General features: G+C 31.6%; 1 protein-coding gene across 1 annotated transcript in view; it reads right to left on the bottom strand.

The window, feature by feature from the left end:
• The window catches only part of CNTN5 (contactin 5), a 1555331-nt gene that overhangs the window by 323598 nt on the left and 1207815 nt on the right, over nucleotides 1-23918 (bottom strand). Inside the window, exon 9 of the mRNA XM_031961045.1 lies at nucleotides 20263-20365. Within this exon, the coding sequence (XP_031816905.1) occupies nucleotides 20263-20365 (103 nt within the window). The remainder of the gene's footprint in view (nucleotides 1-20262; nucleotides 20366-23918) is intronic.

Here is a 23918-nt window from a genome sequence, read left to right as displayed (position 1 = left end):
ACTGCTAACGAGATGGTTAAAGATGTTCTTAATTTATAGAGAGAATTTAATCTGAGGAGTTCCTCATACCATTAAAATCATAAATCCAACTCAAATCCACTAAGACCAACATCCTTCCCCTAAAACATTTACACATATATACACTAACAAGAATGCCACTGAGACAGAGTATAGAATAATGAAATCTCAGAGTTGAAAGCAACTTGCAAAAATCCATCAAGTAATCTAGTCCAACCTAAAGTTGGACCAGAAACATTTCTATAACATACTGCATAAGTTGTTAATTTGCTTTTCATTGAAGAACCCTTATGAGGACTAACCCACTACCTTCCAAAACCACCCAGTTCAGTTTTGGATATTTCTATTTTAGGAGCCTTATCTTTATATGAAGATTTAATTTCTCACCTATAATTTTCATCAGGTAACTTCCCTCTGGAATCAAGAAGGACAAATCTATTACCTCTGTCTCTTGACATTTCATGTATCTCAGATATTTCCCTTGATATTCTGTTCTCAGGCTAAACACCTCTGGTTCCTTCAGACAATTCTAAACTTAAGGTAATTAACCATTTTAGTTACTTTCCTCTATATTTTTACCATACCCTTCTACAAAAATGATGTCCAGAATTAAATGCAGTATTCGAGATGTGTTCTGACCAATGCAAAGATATAAGGTCATATGCCCTATCATAGTCCTAGTTCTATATACTATGTTTTTCTTGATACAGTCTAAACCAACATTAACTTTCTTGTATTTCCATAATACATTTGCTCATATTGATCCTATGTTCCATAGTAAGCCAAGATCTTTTTTAGATGTAATAATTTGTAGCCATACCTCTCCCATCTTGTACTTGTAAAGATATTTTTGAATGTAAGTATAGGATGCTATTTAAACTTAGCAAATTTCATCTTGATTCAGCAGAATTCTCTCCATATTAAAAATTCTATGGAATTTTGACTGTCATGGAACACATCTTTCAACTATGTGTAACTAGTAAACTTGATCAGCATGGCATCTATGCCTCTTATTAAGCCCTTATTAAGCCCCTCTATTAAGCTACAAACTAGATAAACTCTATCAACAGCATTTTTTATTGATTTATTAGTTTACTCTGATATAAAAGGATATAAGGTTAGTTTTGCATGAATGAGCTTTTTCAGGTTAAGTCATACTGGTTTTTTTATGACCAACACTTCCTTATCCATATGGTCACAAACTTCCTCCTTAAAAACGCATTCTAGAATTTTGGAGATATGCAGAAGTTAAGACATAGAAAGATAAAATAATGATAATGAACAAAATTTGAGGGATTTTGAATTATGTTCATATGTTGATTTTGTAAGACATGTTTGAAACAGCATCAATCACATAGTTAAATATGATTGAAGCTGCTGATATGTGACTAGTCCAGTGAAAACATTTGGATTAATCTTGTTTTGATGTTTCTTATCTTGAAATTCTTTGTAATTTTCCTGTCAAGCATTTGTATATTCTAATATTTAACAACTGCTAAAAGGCATCATTCCATTTTGTGTCTCCTTAAGGGGACTAAGTCTACAAGAGGAACAAGACACCAGTAGAAAGTATACTGGCCTAGGATCAATTTATCTGGCCTCTAATCTGTGTCCTATTGGTACTATCAACTGGACTAAGTCTCTTTGGGCTTCATTATTCTTTTCTATAAAATGAGACATTTGACATAACTCTTCTAAAATAGTTACTTTTACATGATTTTTTATTTATAGTTCTTTGCTGATGATATATTATATAGTTTAATGGCCCTCTATGACTATCTCCACTGGATTAACTACCATTTTAATTCCTTAAAGTCAATTTTATACCCATATAGCATCATCAGAAAAAGGCAGGTAGATTTTAATACCAGAAAGATTTTTTTGGGGGAGGGAGGGCATTACAAATTGATGTTGATGATAAACAGCAATTTTATTGTTAATCTTGAACTGGAACTACAAATTCTCCCAGTGGGTGGGGATTTCCTAGTCAGCAATGTCTTTCAATTAAATTTGATACTTTCTCTGTAATTTTTAATATTAGAGGGGCATTGAAAATTGAAGAGATTTGCACTAAGTCACAAAGTGTGTATCAAGGTAAGAACTGAATTTAGGTCTTCCTGGTTCTTGATTTTGAAATCTCTCTCTGTTTTTCATTAAAAGTATTATATTACTTTTATTAAAAGCTTTATGTTAAAAATTATATGAGTCATTAAAATATGCAAAAGTATAAATAACTTGAGTGAGCCTCTACTTATATGTTAAAGGAGGCATAAAATAGGGAAATGTCTGACTGCCAATGGTATTGTTCATTGTCAGGGATAATGTCCAGCATATAATCTCAAATATTAGAGGAACTCCTTATATATGGGATCGTCTTTAAAATGGTTCTGCATCAGAATAAAATGATGATTATAATAATTTTTAAATATAAAAAAATTTATAATATAAAAATTCATAATCACTTATAAGAGTTCAGTCTAACTACATATGGGAAAAATTTAATGAATGAAGAATGCTTATTGTCAGAAATATTTGGAAGACCAATGTATGAGCACATTTTCTAGCAGTTAGTTGGCATGGTGTAATGAGTACTAAATTTGGGAGTCAAGAAAACCTGTGTTCAAATTAAGGCTCAAAGAATACTCCTATGAATCTGTGGATGTCACTTAAACCTTTGAACCTCAATTTCCTCATTTATAAAATGGGGAGAATAACAGCACCTACTATTCAGGATTGCTGTAAAGCACAAATGAGACAATATTGGTAAAATACTTGTCAAACACTAAAATTCTATGCCAACTATTATGATCAGATACTGAAAATGGACATTGAAATGGGCCCACAATTGAATAGTAGGTGAAGAACAGACTGGATTACCTTGAGGGAATTACACAATGATTTTTAATTTTTTGATTATTAACTGAAAACTATTTTTTTCTAAATGGGGCATAATCTTATAATGATTTTACAAGAAAAGAGTTCTACACAATATAGTTGCCAATAACAACAGAGACAGGTGGGAAAATGCAGGTGCTGGTATTTTGTGTTGTAAAGAATTGAAAAAGGAAAGTATTTAGGGTTTTTTTTTTTTGTTGTTGTTGTTCCTTAAGTTTTCCTGTCTTTGTAATTTAGTTTCTGAAGATTTAACTGTTTATATATCCAGACAATCAACACATCAAACTCAAAAGATTCAAATACCATTATTGGCAGGAAACTATCTATGTCCTAATATAGTCGCAAGGGACTAGCCAACTTTTCACTCAACCCTCCTCCCCTCTAAACATCTCCCCCCCATCATTTATATCAATGCCATGTAGGACTCAAATCAAACTAATTATAGGGATTGAATGATAAGATAAGAGATATCAGGTGATATCATATAAAGTAATAAGCAATTCCAAACCACTTTAATTATATATTATGGATGCAAATCTATTTCATTAACTTTCATCTAATGGAAGCACTATTAGATTTGTTGAATGTAACGAAGAAATATTGGGTGCAGCATTCCAATTTGATCTGAATTTTCTTGTAACCAGAATTCTTGGTTTAATCTTTAGAATTAATTTTAATTTCAAGTTATGAAAAAAAGCTAATTAACATTCTTGGCATGCAATAGTCATAGAAACTACCATTTGATTAATGTTGATTTTTTTATATTTACTTATTTGTATTCTTTTTGCTTCCTCCATATAGAATAGAAACTCTTTAAGGACAAAGACTGCATAATAGGTGTTAATTTAATGCATCAATAAATAATTGATTAACAATCTATGGAAATCTTTCCAAAAGGGACCTGATGAAATTTATTTCAACAAATCTTCTGTTAAGTGATTGCTGTGTTTTGTAAATAACTAAATATCCACTTAATACATAATCAGGTTTCTTTCTGATTTCCATCTCATTTTACATCCTTAATGCCAAAGTCTTTTTTTTTTTTAAGTACTATCTAGTTGGCAAGATTTCATAATTAATTAGAGAAATAAATAGGCTAAATAGATTAATTGTTAAAATTTCTAAAAAAAGTGATTACTGTGTACAAGTGACTGTGATAGCTGTTGGCAATAGAAAATACATGTGAGGTGGCACTATTACAGCTTTCAAGGAATTTGCCATCTAGTAGGGGCATATAGCCAAGATAAAATAATAAAGTGAGGTAGTTAAGTGCTGTCATGCTGCCATGGGTAGAATGCCAGGCTTGGAATCAGAAAGACATATTCCTGAGGTCAACTCTAGCTTCAGACACTGTGTCCTGTTAGATATCTTAATCACTTTTAGTAAATGTTTCCAATATTCTAAGAAATAAGATTTTAAAAAATTACCTATCATGAGATAGTTCATGCCCTCAAGGAGCATACATTCTCTTTGGAGAGACATGCATTCAATGCATTTTTCCATTAAAAAAAAATATTGAATGTTATTTTTCTTTCAACTATATGTATTAATAACCTCTTTAATTTTAAATCAATCAGAATTTGGAACTGGCTATATTTCTTAATAACTTTATAGGAAGTGCTAAAAAAAAAAAGCAAAAACAAATAAATAAAACAAAAAGAAACCCCAAAATAAACCCCAAATCTCTTCATACTGAACCAGGATAGGCAAACTATTGCTGTTGTTGTTCAATTGTGTCCAACTAGTGATTCCTTTTGGGATTTTCTTCATTTGGGATTTTCTTGGCAAAGATATTGGAGTAGTTTTCCATTTCCTTCTCCAAATTGTTTTTATGGATGTGGAACAGAGGCAAACAGCATTATATAACCCATTCAGGGTCACACAGCTAGTGAGTATTTGAGGCAGGATTTGAACTTTTGAAGATGAATCTTCCTGATTCCAAGCCCAGTGTTTTCTCTACTGTGCCATCTAGCTTCCCCAAGTAACTAAATTAACTAGCTTTTAGACAAATTAATAAAGAATATTTTTAAAACAAAAGTGCTTGTCTCTACATACAGGGTAACTGCCCACTATTTTCCCGTCACACCAGCCCTGAATTCAGGAGGACCTGAGTTCAAATTGGCCTCACACACTTATTACTTCCTAGCTGTGTGACCCTGGGCAAGTCACTTAACCCCATATTTTGCTCAAGCAAAGAAAAAAAAAAGTGCCCCCTTAGATCTTTAGTGGAAAATGAAGACTGAGAATGAGAAGTTTAAATGTGTTAATTAGTGTGCAATCTAGATGGAGCTGTGAACTGAGTCCAGTGATTCTGGGTAGCAATTTGTAATTACACTAAAAAATGCTCCTACCCTTTGCCTTATCAATCTTGCTGTTAGACATATATTTCATAGATTTTAAAGACAGAAAAATCTAATATGCACCAACACCTTTACAGCATTTTTGTAGTTGCATACAGGTGGAAATTACAAAGATGCCTATGGATTGGAGAATAATCAAGCAAACTGTCGTAAATCAATGGAATGGAATATTTTTACTTGTATTAAACCACTAATGAAAAATTCAGAGAAAAAATGAAAATATACCTGAACTGAATGAAGAAAGCAGAAGAAAATAAGAGAATACATAAAACAATAAGAAGAAAATATAGAACATAATCTTTCTATAAATATATATTATATGATATATATGTATACACTCACACACATATATATTTAGCTTGAAAACAAAATATCCAATAAAATAATTTAAAATTAATTACATAATCGTTTTTCTTGTTATTTTATATTGAAATGCTGAGGATTATTACATTTATAACAAAAAAGAAAATTTAAAACTTAAGACATATAGTTTCTCTTTCATATTAACAACCAATTATCAATTGAGATTAAGGTTTTCCATTTTCATTTCCCTCATTTTGAAATCAAGGCCTTGTGAGTTCCTCAGCCAGCTTCTAAAGAATAGGACTAATGATGAGATTGGATTTAACATTCTTTTCAATCATTCAAAGCCCCACCCAAGTGGGGGTGTTTAGTTTTGATTAAAAAGTAAAAGGAACCTAATCTAGGTAAATCTCAATACATTGTGTTCTACACTGGCTTGGGTGGCGAGGTACACAAAGCAAGGATATACATTTTAAAAAACTAGAAAATTTAGGGAAAAAAGTTACACCCAGAAAGAATACCCTTATTTTCTAATCCTGTGATCAACAATCAATTTTCTAAATTAATAATTTGGTCTCCTTGATAGATTTTATCCACCAGGAAAAAATAGATCTGCATAAATTACCAAATCTAGCTATCAGGGCAAATATGCCCCATTTTATAAATTAATAAATTAATAAATTACCTTTTTCTTTTATAAACCAACCCAGCATAATAGGGCTAATTATAATTAATTATACAGAACTTATTCATCCTCAGTCTAAATTTATACCAATTGCTGAGGAAGTAAAATTTACCATTGAAGATTTTGTCATCCTAATCTGAATAACTCACAATTAGCTTTAGAATTTTTAAAATCTGGAAGAGGCTATAAAAGAATCTCAGAAATCATTCATTAATTTTCTTATCATAAAATATCACAGAGCTATTATATTACATGGAACAAATGGGAGAAAACATCATAGAACTTTGGGAGAAGATGGAATAAATTAATGTACTATAAAAACCAAGCCCAAGGCAACATGTAACTGGAAATCTGTTGTCAGTAAATGAACTGGATTGCTGATTCAGGCTGAGTCTCAAAGAGTGGCTTCATCTTAGTAAGATCACCATGTAGTCAGAGGGTATAAATATGTATGTATAAATATATATATATATATATATTATTATATATTTTATTTATATAAATATTTGTTTATATTTAATATTTTAATATTTAATATAAATATATTTCTATATAATGATAATATATTATATATAATATATTACATATTATATATATTATTATATATACATATATATGCATATATGTATGTATATCTATATCTATATATATCTATCTATATCTATATCTATATCTATATCTATATCTATATCTATATCTATATATATATATACAAACACACACACACAGACATACACATAAAAAAGGCAAAGTGGCTTCAAACCTATATAAGCTTGGAACATATGAGTATAATTCCATGATGATTTATGATTAGAGGGTGATTTCTGAGGTTCTCATGCAGCTTATTGCAGAGTTTTGATCATAATTCATTGTACTTAATACTAAAATGAAAAGTTCTTCAACGGAATGTTTTAGGGTACACACACATACACACACCACACACTTCTATACAACTATTTACTCCAAGTGACTGGATTCTGAGCAACTTATTAATTCCAACCTATGTCATAAGAGGATAGTTTATAAAATAGTAGGTAAATTTGTCAATTTTATAAAGTGGGGCATATCTACCCTGTTAACTAGTTTTAGTTCTCTACTTTCTTGTTGACACTTATAGATAGCATTGTACTATATTAATTGATTGTTGTATTCTGAGTTCTTTTTTATGTAGCTCTGTCTCATTTCTCCAGTAGAGAAAATATATGGCTTATTCATGATTCAGCTTGTTAAAATGTATATTGATACTTTGTCTAAATCATTTTTTAAGTTGCTTCTAACCTTTCCTGTCAAATTGGTCCCTCATTCTTCAAAAATCCTCTCCCAAGAAATATCCCCTCAATTCAAAGAGCTTACAATCTAGTTGTGGGAGAAAATGTATAAATATGTAAAAAAATTAATAATTAATTATTTAAATAATAGTTAAACACTAACAGGTGACTCAGAGGGATTTTGCTAACTGGATATAGGATATGATGAAGAGGAAGGATTCAAGGGGAATTCAAGCTTATAAGGTTGGAATGAATATATAAAAGTAGTAGTTACATTAACTGAATTATTGAAAGCCAATTTGTTTGGAATGATTAAAAGTTTGATTTTAGATGTTCTCAGAAGTGATGGTGTTATTTGTAAATGAAGTGTCTTGTAGATAGCTGGAAATATAAGATTTGGGGGAGAGATTAGAGATAGAAATAAAGACTGGATAGTCAGCCCCATAAGAATAGTTACAGTATACATGGAAGTGCATAAAAACTCTAAAAAATAAGGAAAAATAAGAGGAAAAAGCCAAAGGTTGAATCTTGGGCAATAACTATATTTAGGGACTTTTCTTTCTAATCCTTTCGTAGTCCATGTTCACTAGGAAGGGAATGAGCTGTTCAGTTCAACAAATATTTGTGTAAAGTACTTATTAGGCACTAGGTATTGGGGATATAAAGATGAAAAAATAATATAATCATTGCACTCAAGGAGCTTCTATTAAGTACATTAAGAAAGTCTGAGGAAAAAGATCCTTCTTGATTCCATTCAGCAGAAGTTATCTGGGAAGTTTCAAAAAAATAATGGCAGCTAAGTTCAATTGAAGGAAGAGTAAACAGGGATTTCATTTTGCTTTTAGCCTTGACTTTTTTTTTTTTTTATGATTAAGTTGATTAAGTTTTATGATTAAGTTTTTTATGATTAACCTGAGGCAAAGGATATTCAAATTATAACATTTGAATAAAACATTTATTTTTTTTTACTTTGCTAAATAAATTAACAACCAACAATTAAATATAGATTCCCTATGTTCTAAAAATTAAAGGGTTTTACTCATGCACAAAGATAATAGACATGCTATTTGAACATTTATATTTTACTTGAAAAAAATTTTATCTAAGTGTCAGATTTTGTCAATTGAAGACTCAAAGTATTTTCTACAGATAAAATTTATTGAAAAGTAGTACTTCTAATCAAATTATCAGTGAGAAAAACTTGAGCTAAATGAAAATATTCTCAATATTTTCATTTTGCCTCTGCAATCTATTAATTTGGCTATAGTGATTTATAGTATGCTCTATTAAATTACTTATTTAAGTCTTTTTCAGTTATTATCATCCTATTTAACAGCTGTGATTTCATGGTCATACAAGAAGTAGTATCAGGGGTGGGATTCAATCCATATCTACCTGACTTTAAGACTAGTATTCTATTTATTACACCCAAAATATTTCCTCTGCCTGTTCCCTTGCTTTCCAAACGGATTATATCCCACTCAGTATATTCTCTCATATACATTTCCTCAGCCAATGCATTAGAATGTTACATCATTCAAATAATATAGCAGGCAAATGCTACAAATGTTGTGATATTGTCATATACCAAGAAGGCCCTCTGCTACTTTCCATAGCTCATATGAAAGCAAAATAAAATGATCATTATAATTTGTCATAATCTACAGAATGATATAGCAGTGAGAAATATATTATTTAATATTGGTGTACTATGACATCTTAAAAGGGTAAAATTGCAACCAAAGACATACAACAACTACCATATCATAAATACAGAGAACAGTGAAGGAAATGGGTTAATTTTCTAATAGAAAGCTTTATTGTGTTCAAGTCACATTTCTAGATGGAACCTAACTCATGGTCCTATGCTCTAATGCCCTTAATTTTAATTATTCATATGTTTAAATGTTGCCAGGAAAATCCTTACCATGATAAAATGGAAGTCTTTCATATCAGTTCCATCTGTACTTAGGATATGAGCTCAGTAGCAACGATGCAAAGACATCCAATAATTGTGACTAGTAATTCCCTCTTGGCTCCATCATGCATTACTTACCCCTGAGAAATGAACATTTATTGATCGCTTGGCCTAGTGACAGACTCCCTTCCCCAGATCTTCTGTCAATCTAGTGATTAAGTAATTTGATTTTAGTTTGATAGACAAATACTGCACAACCCCAATTTATTTTTAATTTCTACAGCCCTTGGTGACTGGCAGTTCCAAATAAACACTATTAATAAATCATTAATCTGTAACTAAAGAGCAGGCTCTTTCAAGAAGACTTGCCAATTGCATACCACAGAAAGTCTCAGAGGAATATTTGTCATTCTCACTGTTACAATGGACCAGAAGAGCATCCATTTGAGACAGCTCAGCTAAAGTTTGGGAGAAAAAAAAAAAAAACATGCACACAAACCGCAGCAAAATGACTTCATCAATTGATAACTGGTGTTTTCTTATTTGGAATAAACACATAAAAAACAGGGGGAAAAACCTTTAATGTCTTGGTTCCCTAATAAGCACTTGATGGAGTGTAACAAAGAGGATTTGTAAATGCTATCTGAAATAGAGATAAGCTTGAACTAAAAAGAAAAGGAAATTGAATGTGTTCTTCTCTCCCACCTCTACCTCCAGGTTTCAGATGAGTTTGGAAAGGTCATTCACATAATTATTACAGTAACTGGTCCAAGGACTCTTCAGCTAGACTGATCTGATTGTGTGTTAATGGCTGCAAAAGCAAGATAAGGAGGGTGTAGAGTAAAGAAAAAAACACAAAAACAAAAATACCCCGGAACATTATTAGCAGACAGGATTTTTTATTAGATAACCTCAAGCTGCTTTAGAGCATAGGGCTTTTCTTTTATTGTTTCAGCATAATGCTAAATTTTTTCTTCCATATGGAGTCATTTAAGCATCAGTAGTCAATTTTTACTCCTTCTTACATAGGTGGCTGCACACCATATCCAGTAATGTGCCAGGAAAACTACACAAGTCAAATAACCTGATTGGAAATTTTAATTGATCTGATTCGCTATTACTGAACATTCCAAAAACACTCGTCTTAACATTCACATGATTGGTTAAAGAGTCTAAATTCATGTAGTACTTCTAATTGACTTTTATCATATGAATTGATTCACTGCTTCATTGTTAAAAGAGCCATTTTGGAAAAGATCATTTGAGGAAAAGATTATTTGATGTGGGATTAGAAAACAGATGTCATGAAACCAGATCTAATGTTCTTCCTACTTCACTACACTGCCTCTAGGTCCTATGTTTGTGACAATTCCCTATATATTTTGTGTTTCAGTCTTTTATTGGTGAGATTTGATACTAGCCTTTTCCTCTTTATATTTATCTTCTCGATATTCACAGATTCTAATAATAAAAGACATTTTTAATTCTATATAATCAAAATGCCTTATTTTTGTCTTTATTTCCTGTTTAGTTAAAAATACTCCTCCCAGACAATAGTAAAGAATACTGATTCCTTCTTCCTCTATTTTTTTTTCAGTGATAAGATCTTTCATAAGCACATGTTGTATTAGCTGGAATCTCAAGGCACATTGGTATTAAGTAGAGGTCTAAATCAAATTTCTACAAAATTACTTTCCATTATAGCTAGAGGTCTTCAAAAAGGAATCATTTCCAAGTAACTGATATTCTTGTGTTTATCAGATATTAAAATTAAATTGATTTTTGGTTACTTTTGCTTTTTGCTTACCTATACTATTCTGCTAGACTAATGCTGTTTTAAAAACCATTATCAAATAGTAATAACCACTGCTTTATGTAATTTTAAATCTGATGATTTAATATTTGATAATTTAAATCTAATTATACTAATTTGTCACCACTGAACTCTTTCATTTAAACAAGATATAGTTATGGCATTACCAGATAACAAATACTATATTTTTGATGATGACTGCTTTATGATAATATCTACATTTTCTATTTTCCTTGATATTCTAGGAATTTATAATCCTAAATCAACTTTTCCCCCTAGTTTATAAATTCCCTTTTTCATAATCTGATTGCTTTAGAATTAAATTTATAAATTCAATTTGTATCAGTTTTAACCATATTGTTGTAGCTCATCCATGAACAGTAAATATGTTTTTCTTTATTTCTATAAAGAATGTTTTGTTGTTATATTTACATAAATCTTATATGTCTTGGTAGGTTAACTCAGATCTTTTTTGTATTTTGTAATTTGTCTTTTCCTTTTTTCCCCTTTCCAGTTGTTTTTAGTTCTATATGGAATTGTTGATTGCTTTTGGTAGATTTATTGTGTATCTGTTACCTAATTAAAGCAATTGTTTCAGATTATTCCTTCATTGATTCTCTGTGATTTTCTTAGTAAAACATTATATGATTTTTCAAATTGGGATAATTTTGCCTCCTCTTTGCTAATATTTATACATTCAATTGATTCTACTGTCTTATTGTAGTAGCAAGTATTTCTGAAACTATCAAGTAATAACAGAAAGAGAGAATACTTTGTTTTACCCCTGTTTGTGCTAAGAATTTATTTCTCCATTATGTATAATGTTTATTTCCTATTAAATATGCTATTAAAAATTATATTAAAGAAGTATTCTTCCACACACATACTTTTAAGGTTTTGTTTAATTGTTGTAAATAAAGCAAATAAAAGCTAAAAAGGATTTTATTTTTCAATTTTGTCAAGGTTTTTTTTTTTGGGGGGGAGGCATATTTTAGAATAATCATATTTTTCTTAAGTTGGTCTTGTATGTCAATAATTATGCTAATGGGTTTTGTAATGCTCAACTATCTTTATATCTCTGGCATAAATCCAACTTAGTAATATTAAAATATTTTCTGGATATACTGCTATTGTTTCCTTATAGGGCTTTTACATAATATTTGCGTGTTAGTATACATTAATGAATCTGGTTACAATTTTCTGTTTTGTTTCTTTCCAGTCCTTATTGCTATTATAAAATGAGTATATAGAGAGTCTTATGCCTCCAATTTTTAGAATAATTTTTGTAATGTAGATATGAATTGGTCTTTAGGTGTTTAACAGAATTCACTTGTGTACTTTAAGAAAATCCCTTTGACATGAATGATAAATTGGAAGTAGAAAAAACTTGAGCAGAGATATCAATCAAAAGGCTTTTATAATAGTCCCAGCATGAGGGGAAGAAAGCTTGTACCAGGGTGGCAACTATGGGAATAGAGCAAAGGTAATATATGAGAGATATTATGAAAGTAGGAAAAAAAAAGATTCATCTTTGATTTCCTTATATGAGATTGAGGCATTTAAGATCTATTATTCTCATTTTATTGGGCTAGGTAACTTTTTCTTATTTATTCATTTTTCGTTACTCATACATTCCCTTATTGTGATAATTATCTATTATCTATAATTATCTATGACCCATAGGTCATTCTATCTTTTTTCTAGAACTTCCATATCTGACTCCTCTTCAATTCCTGCTGTTGTTCTAGAGGGCCTTCATACACAAATTGATGATCTTTGAAGACCACTAATCTCCTAATTCTTAATTTCCAATGATATTATTGAGGTATAGCAAATGATGAGATTTAGGAAAACAATTGTAAACAAATGTTGGGGTTTGCACCAAGTATTGAAGTTCAATCATGTGAAGAATTCACAATAATGTTTCTCTTTGGCAAAAAGTTGGTTGATTTATGAGAAGAGATTACATACAAAATGAAGAGAGACAATAAATATCATATGTGATAAATGTGAAATATATTTGGGAGTGCATATTGTTAGACACTATGAGACATGGGAGAGTGATGGGGTAAAGAGAAAGACATCATGAGGCACGATAGAATGCCATGGTGGGCCAAGCCAAAAGGGATTCAGTAAAGACCATGAAAAGATTTACAGGTGAAATTTAACAATGAGGGTTGGACATAAGTTGTCTTTCTGGTTAGATACAGTAAGGAGGGGTTACCTACAATCTCCTGATGGGATGGGACTGTAGGATTGAGCTGATCCCTATTAATGCCCTTCGGGACTTGCCTCAGAGAATAATCTTATCACTACTTCAGGCTTTCTCTGTCAACCCCATCTAGTGATCCAGCACTTCATCACCATAGCCTATTCCTTAGTCTACCTCAGCTACATGTCTTTGATTTTTCCATAACTCACATGACAAAAATTCTGGCATTCTTCTATTATATCATAGTTTTCCCACATTTCAGCTTCACTGATAAATTAAACCTTTGTAACAACATATTCTTTGTCTTTAAAATGATCTCTAATTTTTTTACCCTTCAGTACTTTCTCAGTAACTCTACTGGCTTCATTTTCTTATGTTTCTAATTATAACCAGATAGTTTAACTTTACCCTGTTTTCTATTGTTAAATCCATTGCTTTTTAATCCTTTCACCAACCACACCTTGTCAAACCTCAACCTTGGATTATTCCCATTATCTGTCTCTTCTCCTGTTCATAAGACAGGGAAGAGATCGGAAGGATTCCAGTAGGCTAAGTTCACTATAAGTTTCTGTTATCCAATTTCAACTAGGTCCTTAGTGAAGCAAAAGCAATTCTTTTACTCCTTAATTAACTGATCTTGCTCCCCCCATATATGCTGGTAAAAAAAACAAAACAAAACAAAACAATAACAACCAGATACCCTTCCTCCTTTTCTCAAACATCCCATACTTTCCCTTCCCTTTATTCTCTAAACTGAGACCCTTGCTTCACACTTTACTGAGAAAATAAAGTCTACTTACTTTGAACTCTTCCATTCTCTTTATCTCCAAACCCCTTGATATCATCTTCCACTCCTTCAGGTTCAGATAATATGGTAGCCTTTCCACAGTCATCCTCTCTCTCTCTTTCTTTCTTTTTTTTTTTTTTTTTTTTTTTTTTTAAATTTATTTAATAGCCTTTTATTTACAGGATATATACATGGGTAACTTTACAGCATTAACAATTGCCAAACCTCTTGTTCCAATTTTCTCTCTCTCTTTCTTTCACTTCCCTCCTGTCTGCCACTTCCATTATCCTTATTTTATCTCTAACCTTCAATCTGTCTCTATCCTTGCTGCATATAAAGATGTCCAAGTCTGTATCTTCCTTACAAAAACTTCATTAGTCCCCACTATTCCCTCAAACTGTGGATGTAGCACATGATCTATAACTAATATATCAGCAGTAATAAAGTACTTGAAAGAAATATATAGCAAACTGAAATCCTGGATTGGTTCATTGCTAACCTGTTAACATTATAAATACCAATTTTTGAGGTAACCCCATAGTAGTATCTTTCAGGGACTGCTTCTGGTTGCCATTTTTTAATGTACTACTTAGTTAAAGTGGAATTGAATGATTTGGTTGATTTACTCAACTAGCATTACCCTTAAACTTGACTTCCATCTATCCATCTATCAGGTCTGGAAAGAACACATTTGTTTTGAAAAAAATATATAAAAGAAAATTGAATGGAATTTACAAATCATATTAGGCTAATGAATTTGACTTTGCTACCTTTACATTTTCTTGAATGTATTAGTAAAGAAGTAGTGAAAATTTGGAAAAGAATGACTTGAAAGAACCAGTATGGCTTTCTTAAGAACAAGCTATATATGGCTATTGTATCTCATTCTATTCTTGTGGGAAAAGATGGAGAAATGAGGTATCTATTAGAGGTATCAGACAAATGATCCTTGGGTTACCAATCATACTCAAGAGTGCAATCTAAATTAAAATATAATTGAGAAATTATAACAAAAGAAAAATAAAACAGAATGTAGTTTCATCAATCAATATATAACTAAAATATGCTGGTGGATGAGTTAGATGCCCCTATTTCTATTTGAGTTGTCATCATTGGTTTATAAGATACAAGGATGAATCCAGAACAGGATAAATGGCTGGGCTCTAATGGTTGTCAATAATCCATGTCAAATTAGAAGATTTCCATTTTAGTGCTCTGAGAATCTGTCTTTTTTAAATGTATTTTATAACTGACATAGCTAAAAGGATAGCTGGCACTATTATCAAATTTTAAGATGACACAATGCTAAATAGGATATTTAACATACTGGATGACAGGATCAAAAAAAGGATTTTAACAGACTAGAAAAACCCTAAATTGAATTCAACATGGTGATATTTAATAGGGATGAATGTAAATTCATGAATGCAATGTAGGGGAGACTTGATTAAAAAACTATCTTATCTGAAAAGGAACTTAGATTTCCAGAACAAAGCTTCCCTAAACTGTGGTTACAACCACATATGGGGTCATGTACTAAATGTTATGATCATAAAATTATAATTTATTTTCAATAAATGTTTGATTTGTATACCTATTGTATTTATGTATATACCTGGGACTGCATAAAAATGTTTTAGGCAAAAAGAAGTCATGAGTAAAAAAAGTTTAAGAAACCCTCTTTTAGAGGATTCCAGGCAGATGAGTAGGGTGATATATCAGCCAGAAAATCTTACTTAATTGTGGGCTGTATTAAGAATTACATATTTTTAAGGAAAAGGGAGATGATAGTCTCACTGATACAATGTCCTGGTCAGATTGCTTCTAGAAGATTTCATTCAATTTTGAATGATACATTTTTTTTTTTTTAAAGAACCTTGATAAACTGCAGAGGTTCTAGGGGAAGGAAACCAGAATGGCAAAGGTTTTCAAGCCCATGACTTAAAAGAATTAATTGAAGGAACTAGAGTAATTTTACTAGAAAGGAAAATTTTCAGGATTCAGATGGTAGCTATCAAATATCTGAAATGTTGTGTAGAAGGAGGCTCTTTTTGAACCTCTACAGTAGAGGAAAAGAGGAATTTAAGTTGCTTGAGAGTAAAAAAGATGATTGCAAAAGCTGGCTTGAAGTTTAACAACAACAAAACAAACTCAAAGATCCTGACCAGTCCCTTCATTTCCTGGCAAATAGAGGGAAAAGAAATGGAAATAGTGTTAGATTTATATTCTTGGGCTCAAAGGTTACTTCAGGGTATGATTGTACTCATGAAATTAAAAGACACTTTCTATGATCAAGGAAAGCTTTGACAAATCTGGATGGGATTCTTTAAGCAGAGATATCACCTTGCCAACAAAGATCTATGTAGTCAAAGCTATGGTATTTCTAGTAGCAATGCATGGCTTTGAAAATTGAACCATAAGGAAAGGTGAGCCTCACTTTTGAATTATTGTCCTGGAGACTTTTTAGAGGTTCTTGGATAACAAGGAAATCAAATAAGTTAGTCCTTAAAGAAATTACTTCAGGCTATTCATTGAAAAGTCAAAAACTGAATTTGAAACTTAATTACTTTTACCACATAATGAAAAGATTAGACTCATTGGAAAAATACCCTGATATTGGGAAAGATTGATGGAAAATGGGACAGCAGAGAATGAGATGGATACTGTCGTGGAAGCAGCAAACATGAAATTGGACATACTTCAAGTGGTAGTGGAGGATAGAGGAGCTGCCATATTATAGTCCATGGGGTAATATAACTGAATGGCTGAACAACTACAAAGCAGAGTTTAACAAACTGACCAGCAACATGGTTTTATAGGTGCTCTTAGTTCTAAAGTCTTACTGAAACAAGTGTCAACCCAGATTTGGCTCACATTCTGTGGTTTACTGATCCCCTAATCGGGAAATAGAGAGATAAATTGCAAAGCCACAATACTAGACTTGATATAAAGAAAAGCTTTTAAATAATTGGAGCCATAGAAAACAAACTAAAAACAATGGAATACCTTAATAAGCAGTAAGTTCCTTCTCACTGAAGTCCTCAAGCAGAGGCTATGGGGCAACTTGTTGCTTATACTGCAGTGTTATTCTATATTGAAATCAAGTTGAATTGTAAAATGAATTTATAGTTTTTTTGCTCTGCTGTCCTTTCCAACTCAGAAATTCTATGATTCTATGATTTATATCTTTATTTCATCTTCTGTTATTCTACCATTGAGGTGAAATTTTCCATTTTCCTTTAGTAGGCAAGAAATTTTATAGAACTTCTGATTACTTAGAGAATAAGGCTTCACATGAGATTTTTTTTCTTTGCTCTGAATCTGTGAATTGAACAGTGTATAGAACTCCAGATGAAAAGCCTATCTATCCTAATGATTTTGCTACTTTAAAAATATCTAAATGGTTCCTTGGGGTCACTGAGAAAATAAAATTGTTTGCCTAAGATGTATTAGCATATCATAAGAACTCTCACCAGACAAAGTGCAAGCTTCCTTTATTTTGTGTTTAAAGACAGATATTTACCTTTATATATAAATCTTATGGCTTCTCAGGAACACACCTTATAAAACTATTACTACTATAGAGATAATTTGCCCCTAGTCATGTTGCTTTACTTAAACTTCTGTGTTTTGTGGCATAATTTAATATTAATAAGTATTAAGACATGTCTGCAGAATATAGTTTAATTTAATTCAATGAAAAATTATTTAGCTCTCACTATGGGATAAGTGTTGGGTTTATAAAGACAAAAATAAAATAGTACTTGTCCTCAAGGAGCTTACAGTTTTTATTGAAAGAAGGCTTCTAGTCACATTAAATACACAATACACATGTGTATATTTATGGGTACATATGTATACATGTGTGTATACACACATATATAATCATGATATTATACAGAAATCATACTGAAGTGTTTATCTGCTAAGGTTTTCTCTTTGATAGCAATCTCGCCCCTTCTATTTTCCTCACCTTTCTCCATTTTGAACATAGGAGGAATAGAAGAGTTAAGATAAAATAGAATATTGACAAAGGAAGATAGATGATTTGGATGTTGGTTTAAGGGATGAAGAGAACTTTAAAAGTAAATTTACTAAATATATTCATTACTTTCCAAAACAAGTGGTTCTAAGTTATTAAGTAAGTCTGCTTTGGGAAACATATTGTTTTTGCTACATAAATATAATTCTAATTTGTTCTCAATTTGACCCTTATATAGTTTTAGTATAAATGTTATTGTTTAGGAATTATTTAACATGGGATTGTAATAAAACTTTTGGCATTAAGCCAAATGAATCCAGGATGTTTAAGTTAAGCTATGATTCAGGCACCCTTGAATGTTAAGCCTGTTACATGGTACTTAAATTAATGGACATTTTAAAGTGTATACCTGTTAAGATATATGTATGCATGCAGGTTTATATGTATTTATATATATATTATATATATATGTATATATATAATATATATATTTGTTTATAGCTGCTATTTGTTTGTAGTGTCAAAAAACTGGAAATTAAGGAGGTACCCATTATTTGGGAGAGCAACTGAATGCTCTCCCAATATATGGAAATGATGATATATGATATATGGAATATAGATATATATGGATATATGGATAATGATATATGGATATCATGGATATATGGAAATAATATGAAACTGTTGTATTCCAACAAATGATGAATGGGATGATTTTAGAGAATAAAACATATTTTTGGATATGCTCAATGCCAAAATTTGTTTTTCTTGACTATTCATATTTGTAACAAGAAAAAAAATTATTTCTTGATTAAATTCTTTCAATGTGCTATTCTATATTATATTACTTAAAAAAATTCTTTGCATAGAAGGATTGTGTAGTACTCATATACTCAGATTAAATATTAGACTACTTATTTTTTTCCTCAAAGTAGTTCACTTTGGTTAAAGTTGAATTTAAAAAAAAGTTCACCTTAGGAGGAAGCTTCATTAGGCTCATTATAGCAACACTTATTTTATTGTTCTTGCTCTTAAATATTTGCTGTGCTTCTTCTCAACCATGTGTTATAATAACTTCAATAATCATTTGTGTTTTTGTGTAGCTTATTTAATTCCTAAACAAATGTTTTGGTAGTTCATCAACTACTGAAGTAAAATGATTAGGAAGACTGATGTGCAATGATACAATTCAAGCAAATTATAATTATATGGTCTAGAAAGGACCTTGAAGTCTCACTGCCCTCAGAAACATGATGTTGAAAATAAATAATCATGCTCTAATCAAAGTTAATCAAAATTCCAAATCCTCCTCCAACTTCCAGCATAGGTATTGTAAACAAACATCAGATAAGTTTCTGTACTTTTGCAGAAAACAAACTATTACAAATATGAATCTGAAATGTTGGAGGGCTATTTGGGTCTGCTATAAATCATTTTGCTGATTTTTGAAATGATTAAGTATGGAAACAGCTGGTACTGTCATTTTATCATTATTTCAGAAGATATGGAAGTAATCAAGAACTCAGTATAGCTATTATCACAATTAGGTCCTTATGATTTTTCATACAGTGTCTCATCATTTCTTTTCAGGATCTGCACATTATCCAGAAACTGGTTAGTGACATCATCATCTTAAATTGACTTCTAATTAGAAGATTTATGCAAAAACTAAAGGAAACTCTAGGACAAGTATTCACAAGTATCAAATACTTGCAAATAAAATTAATATGAACATATGAAAAGTAGGTAAATATATGTGACACCTCATTTGTTGGGGGAAGTTCTCTTCTTATGTTGAAAGTAGCACATGTCAGAATTATATATACTACTGTCCCTAGCAAACACTAAACAGGGAATTTATAATTGGTTACTAGGGCAATTCCCACTTGCCAGTCTTATAAAAAAAAGGTATATACCTATGATGTTCTGGGAAAATGAAACCCAGAAAAAAACTGAACCAAAAATTATATGTCACATTTTAATAAACAATTTTGTCTAATTATCAAAGAATATGTACTCACTTGCCAAGCGCAAAACATTCCATCTTGACTGTCATTCCCTTAGCAGCTGTAACCATGAAAGGAAAATGGACCTCAATTTTCGGCTCATATTCTCCCATCACACCTGGGAAATAAAGAATGGTCTTTAAAAATAAAATTAATGTCACAACTTTTTCTTGAAGCCTAAAGACTTTATTTTGTAAGTGCATGGTTTAGTTGTTGTTGTTATTGTTGTTTTAAACAGCAATGAGGGGAATAATGAATTGAGTGAGATCAGTGACTCACTCTCAGAACAATCATGTAATTATAGAATCATAGAATATCAGTGTTGGAAGGGAATTTAAGAGTTGCTGTGATTTAATCCATAACCAAACAAGTATTCCTTCTACAACATTCCTGACAAATGACAATTTAACTTTTTTTTTTTTAAATTTTATTTATTTATTTATTTTTTAATAGCCTTTCATTTACAGGATATATGCATGTGTAACTTTACAGCATTAACAATTGCCAAACCTCTTGTTCCAATTTTTCACCTCTTACCCCCCCCACCCCCTCCCCTAGATGGCAGGATGACCAGTAGATGTTAAATATATTAAAATATAAATTAGATACCCAATAAGTATACATGACCAAAACGTTATTTTGCTGTACAAAAAGAATCAGACTCTGAAATATTGTACAATTAGCTTGTGAAGGAAATCAAAAATGCAGGTGTGCATAAATATAGGGATTGGGAATTCAATGTAATGGTTTTTAGTCATCTCCCAGAGTTCTTTTTCTGGGCATAGCTAGTTCAGTTCATTACTGCTCCATTAGAAATGATTTGGTTGATCTCGTTGCTGAGGATGGCCTGGTCCATCAGAACTGGTCATCATATAGTATTGTTGTTGAAGTATATAATGATCTCCTGGTCCTGCTCAATTTCACTCAGCATCAGTTCGTGTAAGTCTCTCCAGGCCTTTCTGAAATCATCCTGTTGGTCATTTCTTACAGAACAGTAATATTCCATAATATTCATATACCATAATTTATTCAGCCATTCTCCAACTGATGGACATCCATTCAGTTTCCAGTTTTTAGCCACTATAAAAAGGGCTGCCACAAACATTCGTGCACATACAGGTCCCTTTCCCTTCTTTATAATCTCTTTGGGATATAATCCCAGTAGTAACACTGCTGGATCAAAGGGTATGCACAGGACAATTTAACTTTTGACTTAAGCAATCTAGTGTTAGTGGTGGTGGATTTAGGTGCTATATCTATAAGCTCTGTTTTCTAGAAAAAATTTTCTTTTGTGATGTTGAATCATTTTAGTCACATCTGACTTTTTGTGACCCTATTTTGAAGTTTTCTTGCAAAGATACTGGAGTAGTTTTTTTATTTCTCTCAAGTTCATTTTATAGATGAGGAGCCAAGGCAAACAAGATTAATTCATTTGCCCAGGGTTAGATTTGGACTCATAAAGGTGAATCTTCATGATTCTAAAGCCTTTTATTCGCTGTATCATCTAGCTGCCACCTGGATTTTCTTTATATAAGAAAATCTTTTCTGCCTCTTTCCAATTTCTATTCATTTGTCATATTTCTGCAATCTAAGGTCAAGCAGAATAAGTTTAAACATTCTTTCATGTGACATGGAATGACCACAAATGCTTCTATGCTCATATAATTAAGAGTAACTATCAAGACTCTAAGACTTTTATTCTTCAGACTAAACAATCTAATTCCTCCAACAGAAATTTATATGGTGTAATCTGAAAGTCTTCACCATCCTGGTCACCCTCCTCTGAATACTGTCACTTCTTAAATACTAAGAGCATATTCACAACATTCTATAGACCACATGGTAGAGCAGAATAATTAGTTCTGGAATCAGATCGTGCCTGTGACACATTAGTTGTATGAAAATGGGTCATTTCCTTAAATTCTCTGATTATCAATTTCTGTGTCTATATAATGGGATTCATGTTACATATAATCCCCTATCTTATGGTCATTATGGTAAAAATGTGATAATGCATTAAATAATTAAAAAAAAATTTTTTAAATAACTTTTTATTGACAGAACCCATGCCAGGGTAATTTTTTACAACATTATCCCTTGCACTCACTTCTGTTCCGAATTTTCCCTTCCCTCCCTCCCTCCCTCCATTCCCTCCCCCAGATGGCGAGCAGTCCTATACATGTTGAATAGGTCATGGTATATCCTAGATACAATATATGTGTGCAGAACCGAACAGTTCTCTTGTTGCACAGGGAGAATTGGATTCAGAAGGTAGAAATAATCCGGGAAGAAGAACAAAAATGCAAACAGTTTACATTCATTTCCTAGTGTTCTTTCTTTGGGTGTAGCTGCTTCTGTCCATCATTGATCAATTGAAGCTGAGTTAGATCTTCTCATGGCCGAAGAAATCTACTTCCATCAGAATTGATCCTCATATAGTGTTGTTGAAGTATATAATAATCTCCGGGTTCTGCTCATTTCACTTAGCATCAGTTCATGTAAGTCTCTCTAAGCCTCCCTGTATTCATCCTGCTGGTCATTTCTTATAGAACAATAATATTCCATAACATTCATATACCACAATTTACCCAACCATTCTCTAATTGATGGGCATCCATTCATTTTCCAGTTTCTAGCCACTACAAACAGGGCTGCCACAAACATTTTGACACATACAGGTCCCTTTCCCTTCTTTAGTATCTCTTTGGGGTAAATGCCCAGTAGTACCACTGCTGGATCAAAGGATATGCACAGTTTGATAACTTCTTGGGCATAATTCCCGATTGCTTTCCAGAATGGTTGGATTCGTTCACAACTCCACCAACATGCATTAAATAATTTTAAAAGAATATGTGCATGTGTAAATAAAATAAAATATTCACACAAATGTATATATATATATATGAATAATGGTAATTAGTGTGATAACTATTAATGGTTATTCTTCAAGGTTCAGAATAGATGGTAAATTCAAAAGTTTTACCTACTGTTTTATAAAAGTTATATTCTTTTACAGAGTTCCTCAAAGACTATTTTGCTTACCAAGAAAGATTAATTTCAATTGCCTCCAAATCTTATCATTCCCTTTGAGATTTACTGGTTCCTATACAAAACTGCTCCCTTTCTCTTTTTATACTTTTGCACTGGCTATCTCATAGGTCCAGAATGTTCTTCCTCCTATCTACCACCTCTTAGCTTCCCCGGGTTCCTTCAAGATTGAGCCCAAGAGCTTATTCAAGAGGAGGTGTTTTCTGGTCCCCTTAGCTACAAAAACATTCCACTCTAAAATGACTTTCCATTTATTTGTTACTATAAAAATATTATATCATATAATATACATGTCATTTAATTTGTGATATTTTATATCATTTTGTGAACCTTAAAGAACTATTTAAATATAGCTATTATTATTATTTTTAATCTTGTGTGTATTTATTTGTGTATGTATTGTCTCCCCTACTAAAATGTAAGCTCCTTGAGGGCAGCAGTTGTTTTGATACTTTTTCTACTTGGTGTTTAATGCTTAGGTTTAATACTTAATTCCTTGCTTATTCTCAAACTGAGAACTGTAAAAGGCCTTTACTTGAAAAGGCTAAGATCTCCTATTATATCCAGGGTCATATTCAATCATCTTGATATATATCTTGCCACTGGACCCAGATGCTCTGGAG

This window comes from Sarcophilus harrisii, chromosome 3 (genome assembly GCF_902635505.1).
Source record: "Sarcophilus harrisii chromosome 3, mSarHar1.11, whole genome shotgun sequence".
NCBI classification, from domain to species: Eukaryota; Metazoa; Chordata; class Mammalia; order Dasyuromorphia; family Dasyuridae; genus Sarcophilus; species Sarcophilus harrisii.
This window is presented reverse-complemented; position numbering and strand designations above follow the sequence as displayed.